This window comes from Macrobrachium rosenbergii, chromosome 15, assembly GCF_040412425.1.
Source record: "Macrobrachium rosenbergii isolate ZJJX-2024 chromosome 15, ASM4041242v1, whole genome shotgun sequence".
NCBI classification, from domain to species: Eukaryota; Metazoa; Arthropoda; class Malacostraca; order Decapoda; family Palaemonidae; genus Macrobrachium; species Macrobrachium rosenbergii.
Window position 1 is genome coordinate 28,398,743 of NC_089755.1, and position 20,893 is coordinate 28,419,635.

Consider the following 20,893-nt stretch of genomic DNA (forward strand, 5'->3'; position numbering starts at 1 on the left):
TTCCATTTTCGGTGTTATCGTTGCTGAAAATAATCAAAATAAACATACTGAAATACCATAAAGTAAAGTAGAAGTAAAGACGATTAAAATTGGAAACGACAAGGAATAAAGCTGTGCACCTCACGTAAATAGTGTAGTGAAGTTCCCGCAACTGTGTTTGCGGAGTGAGCGCTTAGGGTTAAAAGTATATCTTAGTTTAACCAGACTACTGAGCTGATTTACAGTTCTCCTAGAGAGGGCTGGCCCGAAGGATTAGACTTATTTAACGTGCTAAAAACCAACTGGACCTACAGCTTATTGTGGAATCCGAACCACGTCATGACGAGAAATGAATTTCTATCACCAGAAATAAATTCCTCTAATTCTTCATTGGCCGGTCGGAGAGTCGAACGCTGGGCCGACAGCGTGCTAGCCGAGAGCTGTACCCACCATCCAATGAAGAACTTCGTGAGCGTTTAGGAACCAGGAACCGTTAGGAAAGAACGGCGAACGGATGAAAAGTGAAAGCAAATATCTATCTTTCGAGCAGTCTTCGTTACTCCGGACAAGCTATCAATTTCGCCAAAAATATACTACCCAAATAACACCTAATTAACCAGTCATGCTTCCTGAAGAATGGTGCGCGAGTTCCTGAATAGATCTCGAAGAATGACCACATAATGTTACTTCATTTTACTGGCTCACGACATCAGATTTTTTTTGTCACAACAAAGAGCTACCTTACGTTATATAACGCACGAAGCATAGGTATGAATTACTCTGTAGTGATTTATTTGGCAGACAGAGCAATGTGGCCGGTGAAAGGTGGTGGAAGTAAGGACGAATAAAAGGGGTAAGCACTGATGAACTCCAAAAAATTGTACACACTGAAATGCATAAATGAAAAAAATAAATAAATAAAAGATAAATAATTAAATAAATCAATCAAAATAAAAAATAATAATAATGAATAAAATTTAAGAAGTATGCTTGGATAGGTCCTCAGGGACTTGGCAGAATAGTTTGGCATACGCCGTAAATTGGTACCATGAAAATGTTTATTTCCTTGTGACTAGCAATAACAGTGAATATTTCATATAAAATCATACTACATACATACAATAAACATCAATCAGTTTAATGAAAGATAATATTTATGCCCAAAGTTCTCAGATTTTTAATATTTCAGTCCGTGATGTTTTCAGATTTTTAATATTTCAGTCCGTGAGGTTTTCAGATTGTTAATATTTCATTCCGTGATGTTCTGGCTGCCTTGGTATATGATTAAACCGGCATTACCACTTTTTAAAAAAGTTACCTGAGATTTTTGCATCCATATAAGGTAGCGCCATGGCAAACGAGGTAGCTACACAGGCAGCAAGCAAGCAAGCAAGCTGGAAGAGACACTCAGATTTTTAATATTTCATTCCGTGATGGACTGGCTGCCTTGGTATAGGACTAAACCGGCATTACCACTTTTTAAAAAAGTTACCTGAGATTTTTGCAACCATATAAGGTAGCGCCATGGCAAACGTGGTAGCACCCAAGCAGCAAGCGGGCAAGCTGGAAGAGACATTGGAGACAAAAACAAGGAAACCAGAGATAAGCCTATAGTTCCCTGAGCGTGAGCAGAGATCCTAACGGTTCTTTCCCTCTCACCTTTGGCTGGTAATCTTGGGACTCTTTGTTGGAGGGAGCGGGGAGAGAGTGAATCATTTTGTCATCTTGCCCTTGAGATAAAGGAATGGCTTTTGTTAGAATGAACTTGTTTACTCCAGTGGGATTTGACGACCCACTGAACCGAAGGCAGAAGGTGACGAAGAGGGACTCGCTGGTTGATGGTGAAAGTTGAATAAAGGAAGCGACTGTGTTACAGTCAGCCCAAGTATGCGAATGGCATTTTTGCTTTTGATAAGACATGAAAAAACGGAAAAAAGGGTTTGTAAAATTACCCAATAGAGGCAAGACCGCGTTAACGGTCAAAATCTTGACATTTGACGCTCAGTGGTAACATTACCCACTTTGAACATTTGGAGCTTGGCTGTGAAAATTACGTCAGAAAAAACGTAGTTTTACAAATTTCGTTTCACATCAGTCATAAAGAATTTTACCTTAGCAGTTATCCAAGATCCAATCATCTTTCCCCTATCTCAAGACAGTAACAATACGGATCACGTCAGTGATCTACTGAAAGAATGATGAGTCATTGAAGAACCATGACTCGAGATGAGTATTAAGTTGCTTTTCATTCATTTGGCATCCTTATTGATGACTTGTTGTGACACATATTTTATAAATCATTACAAATCCAGGAGGATCTAATGAGAGAGAGAGAGAGAGAGAGAGAGAGAGAGAGAGAGAGAGAGAGAGAGAGAGAGAACGTTAAATCGGATAACAGTAAAAGTGGAAAAACTGGAACCTGGCGAAACCACCACAGCATCCATGACCCACTTTCTGAGCATGCTTGACGCAGGGGAAACTATGCTTGTATGTATGTAGTATGCACTGGAGATCATTCATAGTATAACATACTGTCACAGAATCCTATTTTTTAAGTTCTTAAATGAGCAGAAATATTAAGCAGAATTAAATAAAAAATCGGACAGGAGAAGAAATGAGTTGAACATCCTAATTAGGGGGAACTTCCTTAGGCTTTAAAAGAATTTGATTTTGTTTTCGTATTTTCTCACCGTCGATTTCTGGCGCATTCTCTCTCTACATCTCTCTCTCTCTCTCTCTCTCTCTCTCTCTCTCTCTCTCTCTCTCTCATGTATGTGCGTGCATATATAAGAAGTATCCAACGGGCCATGATGAACTCAATCCGAGTTGTACTGACCTTTTGGTACTTTCAGTACTTCAAGATTCTTATTGCGTTAATAATAGAGGTTGGCAAATTTGCGATTTTGAAAATGTGACGTAATTAAGGCTGAAATGAAAAGAGACAATGGATAAAAAGGTCAACCCCCATAGGATATGAATGGAAAAAGTGAAATTCTCTCTCGGATTCGAGTCTGTCATTATCACCCTATTCCAACGAGCTGTCAGTCTTTGAAATTAAATGAATATCCTCAGGGTGACATTATAAGAATAACCTTGCCCGGAAGGTGCGACACAGCGCCCCACATCGATGTTTGACCAAAGGCGTTTTAATTCTCCTGTCTGGCACGTTTTTTTGCACGCCAGTAATAACATTTGGCTGCTGGATTATTTGCGCTAAGGGCGTGGTTACTCAGTGACTTCCTGCGGTCACCATGTTGCCTGAAAAAAGAAAAAAAACGAAGAAAGGAAAGGGAGCAGCAGAGAAAGGGATAATTTATTCAATGGTGACCTTGCTTGTCCTTCGTTAAGGTTACATTGTTTCGAGAGAAAATTGCGCTTCAGCAAATTATGCTGACTGCAGTTGCTTATTGCTCTTCATACGTACATACAAATACACATACACACAGACATATATATATATATATATATATATATATATATATATATATATATATATATATATATATATATATATGTGTGTGTGTGCATATATATATGTGTGTGAGCAAATGCCACTAAGGAAAGTGAAACGACGGAGTGGCGCTAGGCCTTTCGACTTACTGTCCTTGGTATTTGCCTTTATTTGTATATTCATCACGTTCCATATTTTCGTGATTCATTTATACATGCATATATATATATATATATATATATATATATATATATATATATATATATATATATATATATATATATATATATATATATATATATATATATATAGCAGTTTGATTTTACTAATTTTTCTTGGGTCCTTCAGATTCAAAAGACTTTATACACACGTATATATATACAGCATGTATACTGTATATATATATATATATATATATATATATATATATATATATATATATATATATATTATATTGTATATGTGTATAAAGTCTTTTGAATCTGAAGGACACAAGAAAAATGAGTAAAATCAAACTGCTTTTTTTATCCTTCACTTATATCGCTATCTTTGCAGTTTAGTTTTTTGAGAATCATTGATTAGCACTGCTGTCTGATCATAGAGAAACATAAACAAACCATTAGTAAATGGAACGCTTAACGTAAATATATGTATTCCACTGCAGTGTAGCATAATCATCAGATTGATTTATTCCATTATCTGTATCATTACAGTCATCACAGTAAATTTATCAGTGTCGTGGATCTTACTTTATCTTGTCAGCACTGGTAATGTGGTGTTGAAGACAAGGCCGTAGGGAACGTGAAACCTTATCGATTTTAACGTACCGCCAGTAAATTTGCTCGTAGGTTAAATATTTGCTAATAAACTTAACATTTTCTCCTCATCTGTTCCTTGTTTTCATAGGTTTTCTGATTTTCCTGTTATTCCTGAAAGGTCAGTAGATCGACTCTAGCGGTTATTCGGCCAAATGTCGAATGATGAAATAGTTGCGTATCTTGTAAAAGTAAACGTCTGGGTTTTACGAGCAGCTCGTAAGGGCAGTAGTGATAACAATAAACATTTCTGTCATTAACAACAAGTCTTAAGTCTGGAAAGCCTCAACAGATCCAGTAATTAAGAGTAAACAGAAGGTGCGATGTAAGCTACCTTTTCTCGCTTAATGATGATGAATTATAATGGCTTACGAGCTGCCAATTTTGCGAATGCAATTAACTAGTTGCAATTTCACGCCATTTTTCTTAACGCTGTCGAATTTATCATTGTCCTTTTTGCTGCAAAATAAAAAAGATAGGAACAGAAACGTAAAAGAACAGTCGTAGAAATACCTCTTACACATGCAAATAACCCTAATTTGTAAAGGATAATTTGACAACACCTTGCTATTAGGTGAGCTCTTACCTTACCTCCATACGGTCATACGATAATCGACTTTATTGATGAATTCATTCTGTAGCTTCCAACCACTTCCCCGTACTTGGTTTACGGTCCACGTGTCAAGGTGGTGTCCAGTGTAAATGGATATGAATAAGTTTCTTTTTATTTAACTTGTATTTTATAATACTGACGGACGCAAAGTCCAATCGGCATCCACTTAAAAAAGGGGGTTACATAGAAAATGTTAGTAATTTTAATGGAATTGTTTTGTGTGGAACGATGCAATGTTTAAGAAGACATATCAGAGACATAATAAATTTGGAAGACGTAACTACTGATTACGTAAGCAGAGAAACATTTTAGAACAGTGATGCTAACATGACAGTTTAAGAGTTGCCGCTTTTCACTTGCTTTAAAAGAGTTAGTCTTTCAAATATGTCTCCTTGCGTTGTAAACCTCATTGGAAATTGTTTTTAGTTTTCTGTAAAAGAAAACTATTATGCCGGCTTTGTCTGTCCGTCCGCTCTTTTTTTCTGCCCGCACTTTTTCTGTCCGCCCTCAGATCTTAAAAACTACTAAGGCTAGCGGGTTGCAAATTGGTATGTTGATCATCAACCCACCAGTCATCAAACATACCAGATTGCAGCCCTCTAGCCTCAGTAATTTTTATTTTATTTATGGTTAAATTTAGCCATAATCGTGCTTCTGGCAATGGTATAGGATAGGCCACCACCGGGCCGTGGTTAAAGTTTCATGGGCTGCGGTTCATACAGCATTATACCGAGACCACCAAAAGATAGAACCATTTTCGGTGGCCTTGATTATACGCTATAGCGGCTGTACAGAAAACTCGATTGCGCCGAAGAAACTTTTTACTTGTTATATACCGTGTTAGCAAGAAAGAATAATGGATCAAAGATTTAGAGAAGAAACATTTGTAGGTGAAGAACAGTTTGGTTTCATGCCAGGAAGAGGAACGACAGATGCAGTGTTTGCCCTCCGACGGATGATGGAAATCACCGGAAAGAGCAGAAAGTGCACATAGTATTCGTAGATCGGAAGAGGCATACTATAGAATACCACGCCAAGAGGTTTCGAGGTGCATGCGAGTAAAGGGAACGCCGGAGAAGTATGTGAGGTTGGTCCAAGATATGTATGAGGGAGCAAAAACGCAGGTTAGAAGCAGTGTTGGGTTAACTGAATGGATACCAGTAAGAGTTGGTTTACATCAGGGATCTGCTTTAAGTCCATATCTTTTTGACCTGATAATGGACGTGCTATCTCAAGGAATGAGAAATCAATCCCCCTGATGCACGTTGTTTGCTGATGACATCGTGTTATGCAGCACCAACAGAGGGGTAGTGGAGACAAAGGTTTAAAGATCAGTAGGAAGAAGACTGAATATCTAAGATTTAATGAAGACCAAGACTCCGAGATCAGTGTGGAAGGGACAAGGTTGCACCGAGTAGAAAAATTTAGGTGTCTTGGTTCAAAAGTGGCTGATGATGGAACTTCGGATGTAGAAATAACACAGAATGCAAGCTGGATGGAAAAATTGGAGAAAGATGTCAGAATCTACATGAAGGTTCAAGGAAGAGTGTATAACACAGTAGTGAGACCAGCTTTGATGTATGGAACAGAAACATGGCCGGTAAAGAGAGTGCAAGAGAAGAAATTGGATGCGATAGAGATGAAAATGCGCAGGTGGATGTGTGGAGTAACAAAAATGGACAAGATCAAAAATGAAAGAACAAGAGGAACTACTAACGTCGTAGAACTATCAAAGAAGGCCCAGGCAAGAAGACTGAAATGGTATGGCCATGTGATGAGAATAGATGAGACATATGTAGGGAGGAGAGTGATGCAGATGGAGGTGCCTGGTGGGAGAGCAAGAGGAAGACCGAAGCGAAGGTGGATGGATGTAGTTAGAGAAGATCTGAGAGACAAACAATTGTCAGAGGACGATGTGTTTGACCGAGCCAGGTGGAGGAGGAAAGCTGTCAGAAACATCGACCCCACACAGAAGTGGGAAAAGATGCAGAGAAAGGAGGAGATATACAGTGTTAGCAACCAGCATGATGTCTCCTAAGGTCGAAACAATTTAATCACTTTACTATTAACATTTCATATAGAAACAGTCCACATTTCACATCATTCACCCATAATTTACAGTAGCATGCGCACACACACACAAAATAGTTGTTTCATCAATACCTTCAGGTTAAAGATTGGGAGTGACATTTTGTTCTTGTTTTCCCTTCGTTTCCTAGCTTCTGCAAATTGGACAGAATAAAGCCAGTTGACTAATTTAGTGACTATTATTGTTATTGTTAAGTTAAGGCAGCCCCTTGCCAGCAAAGCTCTTGCTCGAGAGTGATAGAGAAGGGATAGTAATTTAGAAGGGATGGCAAGTGTGAAAATGAAGCAGACGAAGAAAGAATGGAGCAGCCCCAACTGCTATGTTACTTGATATGTGGGCAAAGCTTTGAGGGTCCCAAAGCCTTACCTAATATTTGGAAAGTGGAGTTTTTTTTTTACTAATTAACAGATTGTTTTAGTGTCTGTAGACACGTCTATACATTCCAGTACACTCTCATTTAAGGGTAAGATGATTTTACAAATGACTGAATAAAAAATTAGTTGATGTATTTTTTTATCTGGATTGTACTTAACTCTCTCTCTCTCTCTCTCTCTCTCTCTCTCTCTCTCTCTCTCTCAGTGTTCAGACGCCTGATAATATAATAGGCTATTTTAGGGAGGTTAGTAGCCTTAGTCTTGTTCTATACGAATGTCCACATTTTGAATCAAGATGACGATAATAACAAAACACTGAATGTATATGGACTATATTCTTCTGTATCTGACAGTAATTCACAGGTCAACTGGGCGGCAATTTTACGACGTTACCGGAAGTGGGCTAAATTTTTTGGGTCATGTTAAACGATGTTAAATATTCATTTCCGGGAAACAGGAAGTTACATGAAAAATTAAAACATAGTCCAACTTATATCTCATTTAGATAACGGTGAACGTACTTCAGTGTATATATATATATATATATATATATATATATATATATATATATATATATATATATATATATATATATATGTGTATATATATGTGTGTATGTATATATATTTACACATGTGTGTAACTTGAGGTTGTTGTCCCTAAAAGGGCAGTAGCTTTAGAAAAAATACAACACGCAGGTCACTGACACATCCTTACTTTACCTGCGTAATCACAGATGAACCCAATGTGCAAAAAACTTCCACACTGCCCCCTTCATGCACCTACACAGAAGACACATCAGCATGGCGTCGAACCTTCTAACACACATTGCGCCTCCATTACTCGTACTCTCGCACCTCGTAGACGTTAAGGTCCTACTTATCCAATCCCTCTTTTTCTTCCTTTATCCTACCCGTTTCTAGGCCTTCCTGTCCTCCTCTCTTGCAGCATTAAAGAATTATACACACATTTTACCAAACTATCGTCGTTCATTCTTACTACGTGCCCAGACCACCACAAAACAATAACCCACCCTTTCACGTTCTCGCACAGCCCATACTATGCAAGCAGTTCATTTCAACAGGTTTGCATTCAACATCATTTCACTTCAGTAAAGGCATTTATTTATATATATATATATATATATATATATATATATATATATATATATATATATATACTGTATATATAGATATACATACATATCATATATATATATAAACATGTATTTATATATATATATGTGTGTGTGTGTGTGTGTATGTATATATATATATGTATGTATATATATATATATATATATATATATATATATATATATATATATATATATATATATATATATATATATACAGTATATAATTTACTGGTCACTTGTTTACATGATACGTAGGTAAGTTGTGTGATAAACACAAAACTTCCTACCACTGATCGAACTGGTCGGCACAGCAAACGTTTAGTAACCTTTCTGGTAAAGCGCTAGTCATACGTCTTGCACCTCATGACGTTTCAGTGTTAAATCGACTATTTCAGGTAGATCATCTAACATGCTCTCTCTCTCTCTCTCTCTCTCTCTCTCTCTCTCTCTCTCTCTCTCTCTCTCTCTCTCTGTGACGTATTGTTTCGTACGATAAAGCGGATATTTCTCGTGTCGGTCAATGGCCGATGCGTCCTCTAATATCTTTCTGTCCTTTGTAATGGCAAGCGTTCGCCATCCTTGACATTTTGTGGAGTTGTATCTCAGGCTTTCTTGGTTTGACCTTTAAAACGGCGTATGTTTACGCCAGACGGAATTCGGCGTAGGAATTCGATGTTACGTGATTCATTGAGGGGTTTTAATTGACTATGGTTCTTACTGAATTATTGATATTGTTATCGCCCAATTAAAATTCCGTCCTCCCTTTTCCTCTACTGTAATCGCAAATTAAGCTCCCCGCCGTATTTACGTTCAACGCTTTGTATTTCAGTATTATTATCGTTATTATTATTATCATCATTGTGCAAAATATTCATTAAGAACAAGCTGCAAGGTCGTTAAGAACGCCCAAATTGCAAAGTAAATGAGAAGAACTATTATTAAAGAAGATTAATATGGAAGCATAAACGTAAATGAAAAATAGCGAGTTAAGAGTAAAAACACCAGTGGAATTGTCTTCAGAAATGCTAGGTATACATATTTTATCAATACAATTCGTAGTCACTGTTCTCTTCTCAACAACATCCTGTTCTCATCCTCTCTCTCTCTCTCTCTCTCTCTCTCTCTCTCTCTCTCTCTATGCCTGCTCACGATACTGACGGCGTCACCTGGAGAAGCTGGATCTAAAAATAGCCTCGTCCAAACGTCATCCGTGCGCGTATTATGTCCAAGGCACCAGCAATAGATCGATCATCGGGTGTCACCTAGGTATGGCAAAGATGGACCGCCTGACCCATGATCTAAAGAATACCAGCTAACGCTGGAGAGGAGCCGTGTTATGTGTGTGCGTTCTAAATAAAGTTATTATCAGAGGGAAGCTGAGTGCGCATGCGTGTTTGTGTCAGAAACGCCCCTTCAGGAGTGAGAGCGAAAAAATATTGAACTTTGGTGTAGCAAAAACCTATAAATGATAACGTATGAGAAGATGGCGGCTGACTTCTTTTCATGCTAGTTGCTTTTCCAATATACCATCGACCTGAGGTAACATTGCTGGAAAGGCCAGAGGCGGGAATACCTCGGTTTTCTTGGAACAATGCCGATGATGCTTGCACAACGGGTCGGTCGCATTATATGAAACAATCAGAGCTTGATAGATTATAAGAAAACTCAACAGCAATTTTATAAATAAAGAACAGGGGTAAATTGTCAGTCAACAAAGCTGTGGATCACTGAGGTGCACAAGACACAGGAGAAAAAATAAACAAGGAAATGAAAAAGAGTGAATATGCTTAAATATTTCAAAAAATAAGTTTTCAGTTAAAAATTACCGTCTAGCAAAGAAAGAATAGTGAAAATGGAAAAATCTTGCTCGATTTTACATTACTGAACATCTTCGGAAAGCACTTACTGAATGTATCGGTGTGGCAATAATGACAAATTGTAATTAACGACAAAATGAAACTAAAATTTGTCAATATTGTAAGACTAATATATTCGGTGGATGCATCCTGCCAAATCTTTAGTCATGTAAGATCGTGCAATGTTTTCCATTTTCATTCTTTCTAAACTGGACGATGATCTTTTAATAAATAATTTGTATTAATATTTAGATGCATTGCAATACTTGTTATTCTTTTTTATTGTCCCTTTTTCTCATGCGTCCTGTTTACGTCTGTAATCCATTGTCTTGTTTATTAGTAATTTAACGCAGTTCGTTATTAACAAAATTGCTGCTTCGTTTCATGACAGTTCACTAAGTTCACATAAGTTTTTTATAACGCGACTGATCTTTTTATTGTGCTCACATCTGCAGCATTATTCAAAGATAACTTGAGGCAATTGTCCTCTTGGCCTTTCAAGCAAAGTTACCCCGGTCGTTGGTATATTGGAAAGGCCTTCTGTCCTATATTTAGAGCAACGAATTTAAAACATATCGGCCGCTGCCTCGCCATACATAATCACCGCTCATGATCGTGCGATCTGGTGTGACTTAACATGATTATTCTCGAGGCCCCAAGCAATTACGGTATGCTCGTGATAAGCTGTTTGCTTTAATGCCACAGGATAGACTATGACCTTAGGTCACGAGAGACGGTAATGACGGTTTCTTTTAGATCGACCCACATGAGTATGGGGTTTTATTTTCAAGACCTTTTTATTGGATATTGAATCCACATCGAGCCTGTGACCTTAAGGCCCCGAGGGGCAGTACATTTTCTTCTTATACTTGACTTAAGCTCTCTCTCTCTCTCTCTCTCTCTCTCTCTCTCTCTCTCTCTCTCTCTCTCTCTCTCACCTTCGGTGCCTTCTCCCCTGACATTCCCAGCCATGGAAAGGTATTGACATAATAATAAGTTTGACTTTCGCGGTTTTATTTGAAAAACTCCAAGGTGTGACCTTTTTCGCTTCATGCAAATGTAGAAGACCAAGGCAACGTTAAGGATGATTCATTGTGAAGGACACAAGGGGTGTTTCGTCGCATAGCGTGCGGCTACAATAATGAGATTTTTGTCTTTTGTCACATTGAAGTAGGAAGAATTATTTAAAGAGGCTATAAGAAATATAGAATTATGAAGGCAGTTAAGACGAACTTTGGAGAAGATGTAATAAAGAAAATGTAACAAAAGGCTCGAACAAATAATAAGAAGAGGAGGAGGAAGAAGAAGGAAAATGAGTAAGTAGGAAGTGAAACTAGTTCCCTTCCGAGTTTCATTCACGACCAAGGCGACAGAGCGACTAAATTCACAACGGAATCCAAGACTTTTTAGTCATCTGTTGACGCATTAAACACCGTGAGACCACCGGAAGCAAGACAGCACAAATATAAAAGAAAAAAACAGATACAGCGATTTAAAGGACCTTGTCCCAACCGGACCTCACCGGTCGAGTTTTTTGAAGGTCGTCGCTAGCCTTGAGGGGAGGGGGGTTGGGGAGGGTGAGCGGGATTTAAAGGGAATGACTGGTAGACGCAGTCCTAAGGATATGTTGCCATGGCGCAAGGATCTCTTTTGTATTCCACGTCTGTTTATTTCCTTTTCGGTCTTGGCACAGAGGCACGACAGGATTACCAATCATGTTTGATGGTGCTGCAAATAATATGTAAATTGAGAAGTGCGACGCGTATGTGTTTGCTCTTTACAAATGTCCTAATGTATCTGTACATTCGCAACAAGGAAACATGCGCATGCTCACACAGACACACACATACTTTATATATATATATATATATAATATATATAAATATATATATATATATATATATATATATATATATATATATATATATATAAGCGAATCCCACAGAAATGTGTGTGTAGTATATATATATCTATATATACACAAAATTGTTACATGTCCAGGACAAAGAATATCGTTTAGGGCAATGAAAAGAACAAAGTTGAGAGGCTTGGGATAATACAGAAGTAACCTGGAAATAGTTTAATTAACAATGTAGTAGTCTTGAAATACGGCAATCAGCCAACAATTCAGATTTTTTCGGTTTTTCAAATATTTAACCTGTTGCCGTGGAGGGTTGCCTAGAAGCTCACACTCGGAATGACTGTATGATCGACCCAGGATCCACTTATATAAGTGGGTCCTGGATCAACCGAATGTGTCTATGTATCTCCGCACAAGATGTGTCAAAATGGGCCGTCAAATTTTGTGGAAAGACTAAAAGCGATGCTTAAGGGAGAGCTGATTGGGTTTCGAGGTGGCTAGATGGCTGGTCAAGATTAAGCCGGCCTTATGCCAGCACAGACCTCGCCCAGAAGGCGGTCCAAAAGTCTTCAGATGTTAAAATAATTAAAAAATCCTGGTTTGAACCTGACGACTCCGCCCAACCAACAGTGACAATTTCTATAGTTGCTTTTAACATTTGTTATTCAGTTAGCAGTATGAGACAGGAAGTTTTAACAGACTATTTACGAAATGCTTTATGTAATAAACAGTTCTTACGGAAGTCGAGGCCACCGGTGCTGGAATGTACTGTATCATGCATTGTCTTTAACTCGGTCTTGAAAACAGTTTAAAAAACGTTCAATAGCGCGCACACTCGCCACAACACGTCCTATATACGTGACACAACCAACTAATTATTCCGTTACAGCGCGTGCTTGTGCGTACGCATGAGAGAGAGAGAGAGAGAGAGAGAGAGAGAGAGAGAGAGAGAGAGAGAGAGAGAGAGAGAGATTCCTGTTCAGCAGAAAAGATGTTCTGCGGACAATACGAACAGAGCTCCTGAATGCCCTTGAGGTGCAAATAATTGGATTTTTCTCGAAAAGGCTGGTTAGGATCGCTGCCATGGATAACGAAAGAGTTCGCTATCTCAAGATCATAACTAGCACTCTCTCTCTCTCTCTCTCTCTCTCTCTCTCTCCTTTGTTATTAGTTGTTTCTCGGACCTTGGCCTTGATCCTGGAGTGCGTGTTTTTATGATCCCTTTTTTTGTGACTTGGCTTCTAGGCTGGAAAGTAATGAGGAAGGTAGTTGAGCTTATCACGTGAATATATTTGCCGGTCATTCATTGTTATCAATTAACTTGGACATTATTTTTTCATGTTCAACGTCTCCAAAAAGTATCTAGATATGATTATTGCCCATGAAACCCGAACGGTGGTCGTCAGGTCAGCGAATTCAATGTAGATTTCGACCAGGATGGGTAACCGACAAGGAAATGCCAGGCGCTGTCGGTATAAGAACCCCTTAAACCACTGTTGGAAAAGGTGATAGCTAGCAGCCTCACCCCAGCAACAAATGTTAAAGATCGGAAGGGCAGCTCTTCTTGGAATAATCTCTTCAGGGGAAACATCGTATGGTGAATATGGTCCTACTTGGCTGTTCAGCTTCTTTAACTTTATTTTTCCCCAATTTTCAGTCATTTAAAAGGCAAAGGAGTGTCTCACAATAATAATTCTCTTCTTTGCTTTAAAAAAAAACATATTTTACAGTGTTCGGGCTCCAATTTTCAGTCATTTAAAAGACAGAGGAGTGTCTCACAATAATAATACTCTTCTTTGCTTAAAAAAAAAACTCATCATATTTTACAATGTCCGGGAAAAATTATTCAACGTTTTTAGAATGCTTCGGACGAAGGTAGTCTGAATCTTCAGACATTTTTTGCTTATCATTGAACAGAAATTTTGTTTTCTGTTTCTCTGTACGCTGGCAAACAGATATTTGCCATTACTTTCAGGATTTCTTTTAAAAATCCTCCCATAAGATTCTCATAGCGCTAACAGAAAAAGACGTATTATCGCTTTTCATTCGGTTTTAAAAGTTCCATGATTTTAATGCAATGTACCTCCGTAAACTGAGGAAATGAGAGCGTGAGGAGTAAGATACGCCCAAAACCAACGCTGTTGTTATGTACATGAAAGACAGCCGAGCTGTGAAATTGTGGGTTTGAGCGAAGTAATACTGAAGGTTTTTCTTTGAGAGAAGATTTCGTGAGGACGGTTGATAGGACGCGGTAAAACTCTACGGCCTTGGGGAGGACGGAATCATTTCATGGAAAGAGGCACTATTTCAGAAGGGGACTTGAATCAATAAGTGCAGTTTCGTGTTATGTCATTCCGTTCCATCTGGTCCTTACTTTGCAGGACGTGGTAATGCCAAGACATTGCTTTCTCATTTTCTGTTATTTTATTCACTTCGGGGTTTTTCTTTCTTTTACGTCAGGAACATTGAAATTCACGAACTTGTAGCAAAATAAAAAAATAAAAATTGCATCCGTTCTCATCATTTGAAAAATTGTTCTGGTACATTCCTCATCTGAAGAACGAGTTTTTAAAGGCAATTCTGCCTCATTCCACTGCTCATGTCTCAAACCCACGACTCCTTTAAAGAAAGAAAGATAAAAAAATAGAAAGAAGCGTGGCGTGATGATGAAACTAGAATTTCAGAGACTTGCCTAACGTAAGTTCCCACTAACGTAGGAAATCATTCCGGAGCCAGTTCCCGTTTTCTTTCATTGCGTCATTACGCATAACTCAAGTTCACACACAGCAGACGTCATTAAGTATTTACGAGTCGCTATTCCTTGGTTGTGTTTTATTCAGATTCCTTCGTACTCCGGCGTCATGTGTTTGTTATTGATGCGTTGTTGTCTTCCGGTTCGTCAGATTGATACCTGTTATTATCAGTTTCTTCTCTATTGAATATTAAATTCCGATTTGTTTTCGTTTATTTCTCCTGTTATTGCTACCTGAGTATTATCGTCGCCCACCACACCGTGAATATCGTAAAAATAACGATAATACTAAATCTTTAGATCGCAATATATTTTATCTTGCCTAGCGTATCCACTCCATGCAGTTATGGAGGAACCGGCGTGCACCGGTTCGGCCTGGCTCCTTCCTAATAGCCAGCGAGTTGACGATCGTGGACACTTTTACGGACAAGGACGAGAATTCCTTTGTCTCGTGCTCAGAGTCCTACATCGGCTGCAATCATGTGTTATTCCTGTTGCATAAAAGTCATAAAATGGAACATTGCGGATCCTTCATTTTCCTAAAGGCGTGTGGGTCTCCGGCTTTCTTTTGTGGTATTCCCAGTAATTTCTCCACACATATATATATATGGATATTTATTTATATATATACAATATTTATTTATACATATATACAATATATATATATATATATATATATATATATATATATATACATATATACATATATATATATATATATATATATATGTATATATATATATATATATATATATATATATATATATATATATATATATATATATATATATATATATATATATATATATATATATATATATATATATATATATATATAGAGAGAGAGAGAGAGAGAGAGAGAGAGAGAGAGAGAGAGAGAGAGGGATGGTCAGGTGATTCAACCCTCATTCATGTTTGCTAGGCTCGGGGATCGCTCCCAGCATATTAACAACCAACCCACTCAGCTATAACTGGGTACCAGCGTCTATTGTTCAAGAAAAAGATGATGGGTTAGCAACTTCACCCCCTAAAAGATTTGCCGATGAACTAGAAGGATGTACTTCTTGAACGCCACCCTTTCCAAAGTTAGAAGAGGTATATAGTGAAACTATATATATATACATATGTATATATATGATATATATATATATATATATATATATATATATATATATATATATATATATATATGTAATGTATGTATATGTACGTATGTATATGTATGTATATATATGTATGTATGTATGTATATATATATATATTTGTGTTCGTATATATATATATGTATGTATGTATGCACGTATGTATGTAGTACATCCTAGTAACATCTGATTACCATCGATAAAAGGAAATAAAGGTAATTAGATGGTTTTAGCGCATGCGAATTATTTTGTCTTGAAATCAGGCTTCCCACCTACGTATGATTTTGTGCGTGTGTATCAGCAAACAGGCCATATTTAGGGATTTCATGAAGCTCTGAGCTCACTTTCCTTAAAAACAAAAAACTTGAAAGTATAAGTAATAATAGAAATAGCTTCTGTGTAAGAGGAGCCGAAAAAAGGTCACACTAGTAGGTGAAGCTTACGAAAAGTAAGTGCGTCTTGCCAGTATGATAATTATCTATTGCTTGGAAGTATCGGTGGCATTACCGCAGACATTGCAGAAGGGAGAGTTGCATTTGAGGGCCAACCAGTCTGCTAGGTTCTTTATACCCTTCACTTTCAGAGTGGAATTCACTGCATTCCTGTGTGCTTCCTGAGCTATTTGACCCGGGCTGTATCCTGGAAAACAACTTCACCAGTCAAACGCCAATGTGATGAAGAACAAGGGGACCACATATCTGCCCAGGCAAAAGCTACGAGACTTCACTCTTTAGCTTTCCTGGTCTATCTTGCCACTGAAGGAGGTGGTTTCACCTGAAGGGCTACTAGATAACCCATGGCGGCTACCGATCTTCATAGTGGTTGCTTTAGGCATGTGCGCCGGTGGTTTAAAATGACAATAACGACCAAGATTCAAGCGCACTATGACAGGTAATGCTCAGTGAATAAACTTTACTTCGCTGTCCTTGATCTGTGACCATAACCACTCGATTATGGAACAGTCGTGGAAACTCTACTGAGTCACACATTGCACCAATCAGAAAAGCCCGAAGGGGATGGCAATGCGGATACTCAATGCCAGAGTAACACCGAAGTTCTATGAATCTGGATTCACCATGATTCAGGGTGAACTTAGAATTGTGCAAGCGTGGGCCAATGAATCATGTCAGATAATGTGGCCCCAAGTTACGTGAGCTTCTGCTGCTTGTCTCTGCTTGCTTTCGTAATCAATTTAGTATTCGGTCGGCTTCCGAACAAGCAAGAGTGTGCTCTCGCGCCAGACTCGTTTTTTATATTCGTGCTATGTGGCTCTTACTCCAAGGAGATTTAAGATGGACTTGAATAGGAAACCTGTTAAATGTCTGAAGAGGTACATACAATTTTCTTTTTCTCTCTTTCCAGTGCATCTAAGAAACAGTTTCCTCGTCGGTAAAAGTTCTCATCCAGTTTCGCAACTCACTGTAAACGGAAATTTTTTTTAGAAATGCGTCAGTACGTTACTATTATGAATGAATTTCTGTTAGTGGCACCTCTTCGAACTAACGGTTAGAATAAGGAAGAGCGAGCGGAATGCTTGAAACATTCCTAGATCCATCGATTCTCTGTCAGCTGAAAATTTATCATAATACGCTTATGAGCCTCAATTGTCTTTGACAACAGTACGGTCTTTGCATACGCACGCACACACACACACACACACACACATATATATATATATATATATATATATATATATATATATATATATATATATATATATATATATATATATATATATATAGATATATCTGTATTATATATATATATATATATATATATATATATATATATATATATATATATATATATATATATATATATATATATATAAATATAATAAAATCGCACAATTTCTGCAATGCGTAATCTTTCCTTAAAATCGTGAATGATTATATCCATCATAGATGATATCTCTCTAACAGGTTTTCTTCAATACAACAGCAGTAAAATTTGTGGTATGCTTTCACTGAAGTGAAATTCATTCGTTGTATATACTAATAAAAATCCCTTCCACTTGGTTTGTGATACCTGCATTGGGTCAAATTGGGTTTGTCGATATTCACATCACGCGAGCGCTCCTGCGCAAAGAAGCAGCTTTCCTCTTTCTCAATACTTGGCCACCCTTAGGTTTAGTGTATTTGTAAAGGAGGCAGTGGGGGACTATTAAGGAAGTGAGTTTGGGCAAAAGAATCATACTTTTCATTCGGGGGTTTTCCATGAAAAATTCAGTCTCGCAAATCTGTCACACTGTATAACAGTACTCTGCAAGTCGGTTTTAATCATTATTGAAGTGTTTAATTTCAATGACTATATTAAGAAAATAAGTTGTTTTCTCTTATACTTACCCCTTGAATTTTATGTGAGATATGCGAACATAGAACTAACTGTATTATAGAAGAGATTTTACAGGTTCATTTGGCACCCATACACATGTTAAGTATTGTTCTTATTAGAAGGTAACCAGGGGCAGATCTCCCATATCCGGGTCTGATACGCGGTTTCCCGGGACTGTGACAACCCAAAACTCCTCCTCCAGGTCTTAATGTTGACCTTTAGGAGAGAAGCGAAGGTTACGATTCGCTGTTTTTGACTAATCACACTTCATTTTGGAAAGGTCTGAGAGGTGCGTTTGGATAGTTAATGCTGCCACAACTTGAGAACAGGCGATAGATAAGAAAACTTTTGCAAGTGTTACTTAATAAGTTCAGAATTGGATTTGCTTACTGAATAAATTTCTCTCTCTCTCTCTCTCTCTCTCTCTCTCTCTCTCTCTCTCTCTCTCTCTCTCTCTCTCTCTCTCTCTCTCATCTTCTTGTCACCTCTTTCTGCAACTCTCATTATACTTATACATCGTAGGGGGGAAGTGCCGTCAGTGCACCTCATGCGGTGCACTGTAGACATTACTTAAGGTTCTTTACAGCGTGCCCTCGGCCCCTAGTTGCAACCCCTTTTGTTCCTTTCACTGTACCTCCTTTCATTTTTTCTTTCTTACATCTTATTGTCCACCCTCTCCTAACAACTGATTCATAGTGCAACTGCAAGGTTTTCCTCCTGTTACACCTTTCAAACCTTTTACTATCAATTTCCGTTTCAGCGCTGAATGACCTCATTAGTCCCAGTGCTTGGCCTTTGGCCTAAATTCTATATTCAGTTTAATTCAGTTCATTATACATATAACCACAAAATCCTAATTATGATCTCACAATCTGCAGGTCAATGGCAGGATTCTGAATCCCCCCAACCCAAATGAATTCGAAGGACCCACCAGTAGCCGCACCTGCAGAGATGTCATTTTCCTCATCCTCTTCATCGCCTTCGTCGTCGGAGCGGTAAGTCACTTTCTGCAGCGTTGGCACCTCTTGTTTCGAGATCACGTCCTGTCCCTGAGTTCTGCATGTTTTATTCGACAGTTTCAGCAACTTTACTTATACTCTTTTGTAGCCCAGCATTGTTAAATAAATAAATAAGAAAAAAATAGTTTGGGGATACATGCGACATTAGAATGCTCAGGAACCCATGTCTCTATGCGTAGTCATATCTTTGACAAAATATAGCTTTAGGAGAAAATATATCTTCTCGAATATGAAGGCATTAAACCAGGATTTTTTGTAATTGCAACTCTAGAAAATACAAGAGACTTGTAAAAATAAACTTTGATTTACCGTGTGAAAGAGATGGACTTATCTCAAGAAAATAAAAGACGCATATGCTTTTCAGATGTAAAAATTGATATTTGAACCAAAATATATGAACCTCTCACCAAATATTTTATTGTGGCCAGCGCCTTCATTTCATTGATGCAGTAATACACTTCCTGATATTCTGACCTCTTTTGTGTATCTATCTATCTCTGCCTACTTACCTTCCTATTTATTCAGTTATCTATTATTGATTTGATTGACTGATTTATTTATTTTGCCAGATTGCCTTCTTGGTGTACTTAGGGCTGAATGCTGACCCAGCACGACTGATCCACGGCAACGATCAGTATGGAAATGTTTGCGGCAGGAAAAACACCCCCTACGATGGGGTCCCTCTCTCCGGGCAGGACTTCTCCAAGAAACCGTAAGTGTGAAGAGCATTGTGGGATTGATTTCAAGGATTACATTCATCAGGAGTTTTAGCTTTTCTTTTTAGCTACTGACGCCTATGTATTTTCATGTTAATATGCTGATATAGATTTGACTGTTTAACTACGTAAGAACAAGGATGCATACACATAACACAACACACACATGCATATATATATACATACATATATATATATATATATATATATATATATATATATATATATATATATATATATATATGTATATGTATGTATGTGTGTGTGTTTGTGTATGTGTGTGTATGTGTAATTAGTGGAACCCCTTGCCTAATCGAAAAACGAATGCAGTTGCTTAATAAAGCAGCTTCGGATCGCCTAAGATGAATGGGAAATCACATGACAGGTTGTCTGTCCAACTTCGACCAAACGGACTAGTTATTTTCCTCTCCGAACCAGTGTATGTGAATCTGAGAGATTAATTTCCACTTCTTTCCACCCAGCGTGAAAAAGGGTTATGGCTTCCACTTCGTAATATTACCCGGCTAAGACGTCGCTCCCGAACAAATGCACCGAAAATGATTCATTCACCTGCTTCAGAGACATGTTGCTATAGTTTAGTTGAATTAGGTGCCTTAATTTTTGTTTAAAGTGGTGGTAAGAGATAATCAAGAGATGAAAATAACATAGGCCCGAGTAAATGAATGGCATTACTGTTAAGAAGCAAGGCGATAAAAACACATACACATATCGCGATTGTCATTTGTTACACGAA

The 20,893-nt window shown here is 37.8% G+C and overlaps 1 protein-coding gene across 6 annotated transcripts in view; it reads left to right on the forward strand.

The window, feature by feature from the left end:
- The window catches only part of LOC136846483 (choline transporter-like protein 1), an 81,177-nt gene that overhangs the window by 45,355 nt on the left and 14,929 nt on the right, over positions 1-20,893 (forward strand). For 5 of the 6 annotated variants that reach the window (XM_067117300.1, XM_067117297.1, XM_067117301.1 and 2 more), the window contains 2 exons: positions 19,283-19,399; positions 19,993-20,135. In XM_067117300.1, the coding sequence (XP_066973401.1) occupies positions 19,283-19,399; positions 19,993-20,135 (260 nt within the window). Of the gene's footprint in view, positions 1-17,273; positions 17,401-19,282; positions 19,400-19,992; positions 20,136-20,893 lie in introns of those variants that run through there. The other variant, XM_067117299.1, reaches the window with a different exon arrangement.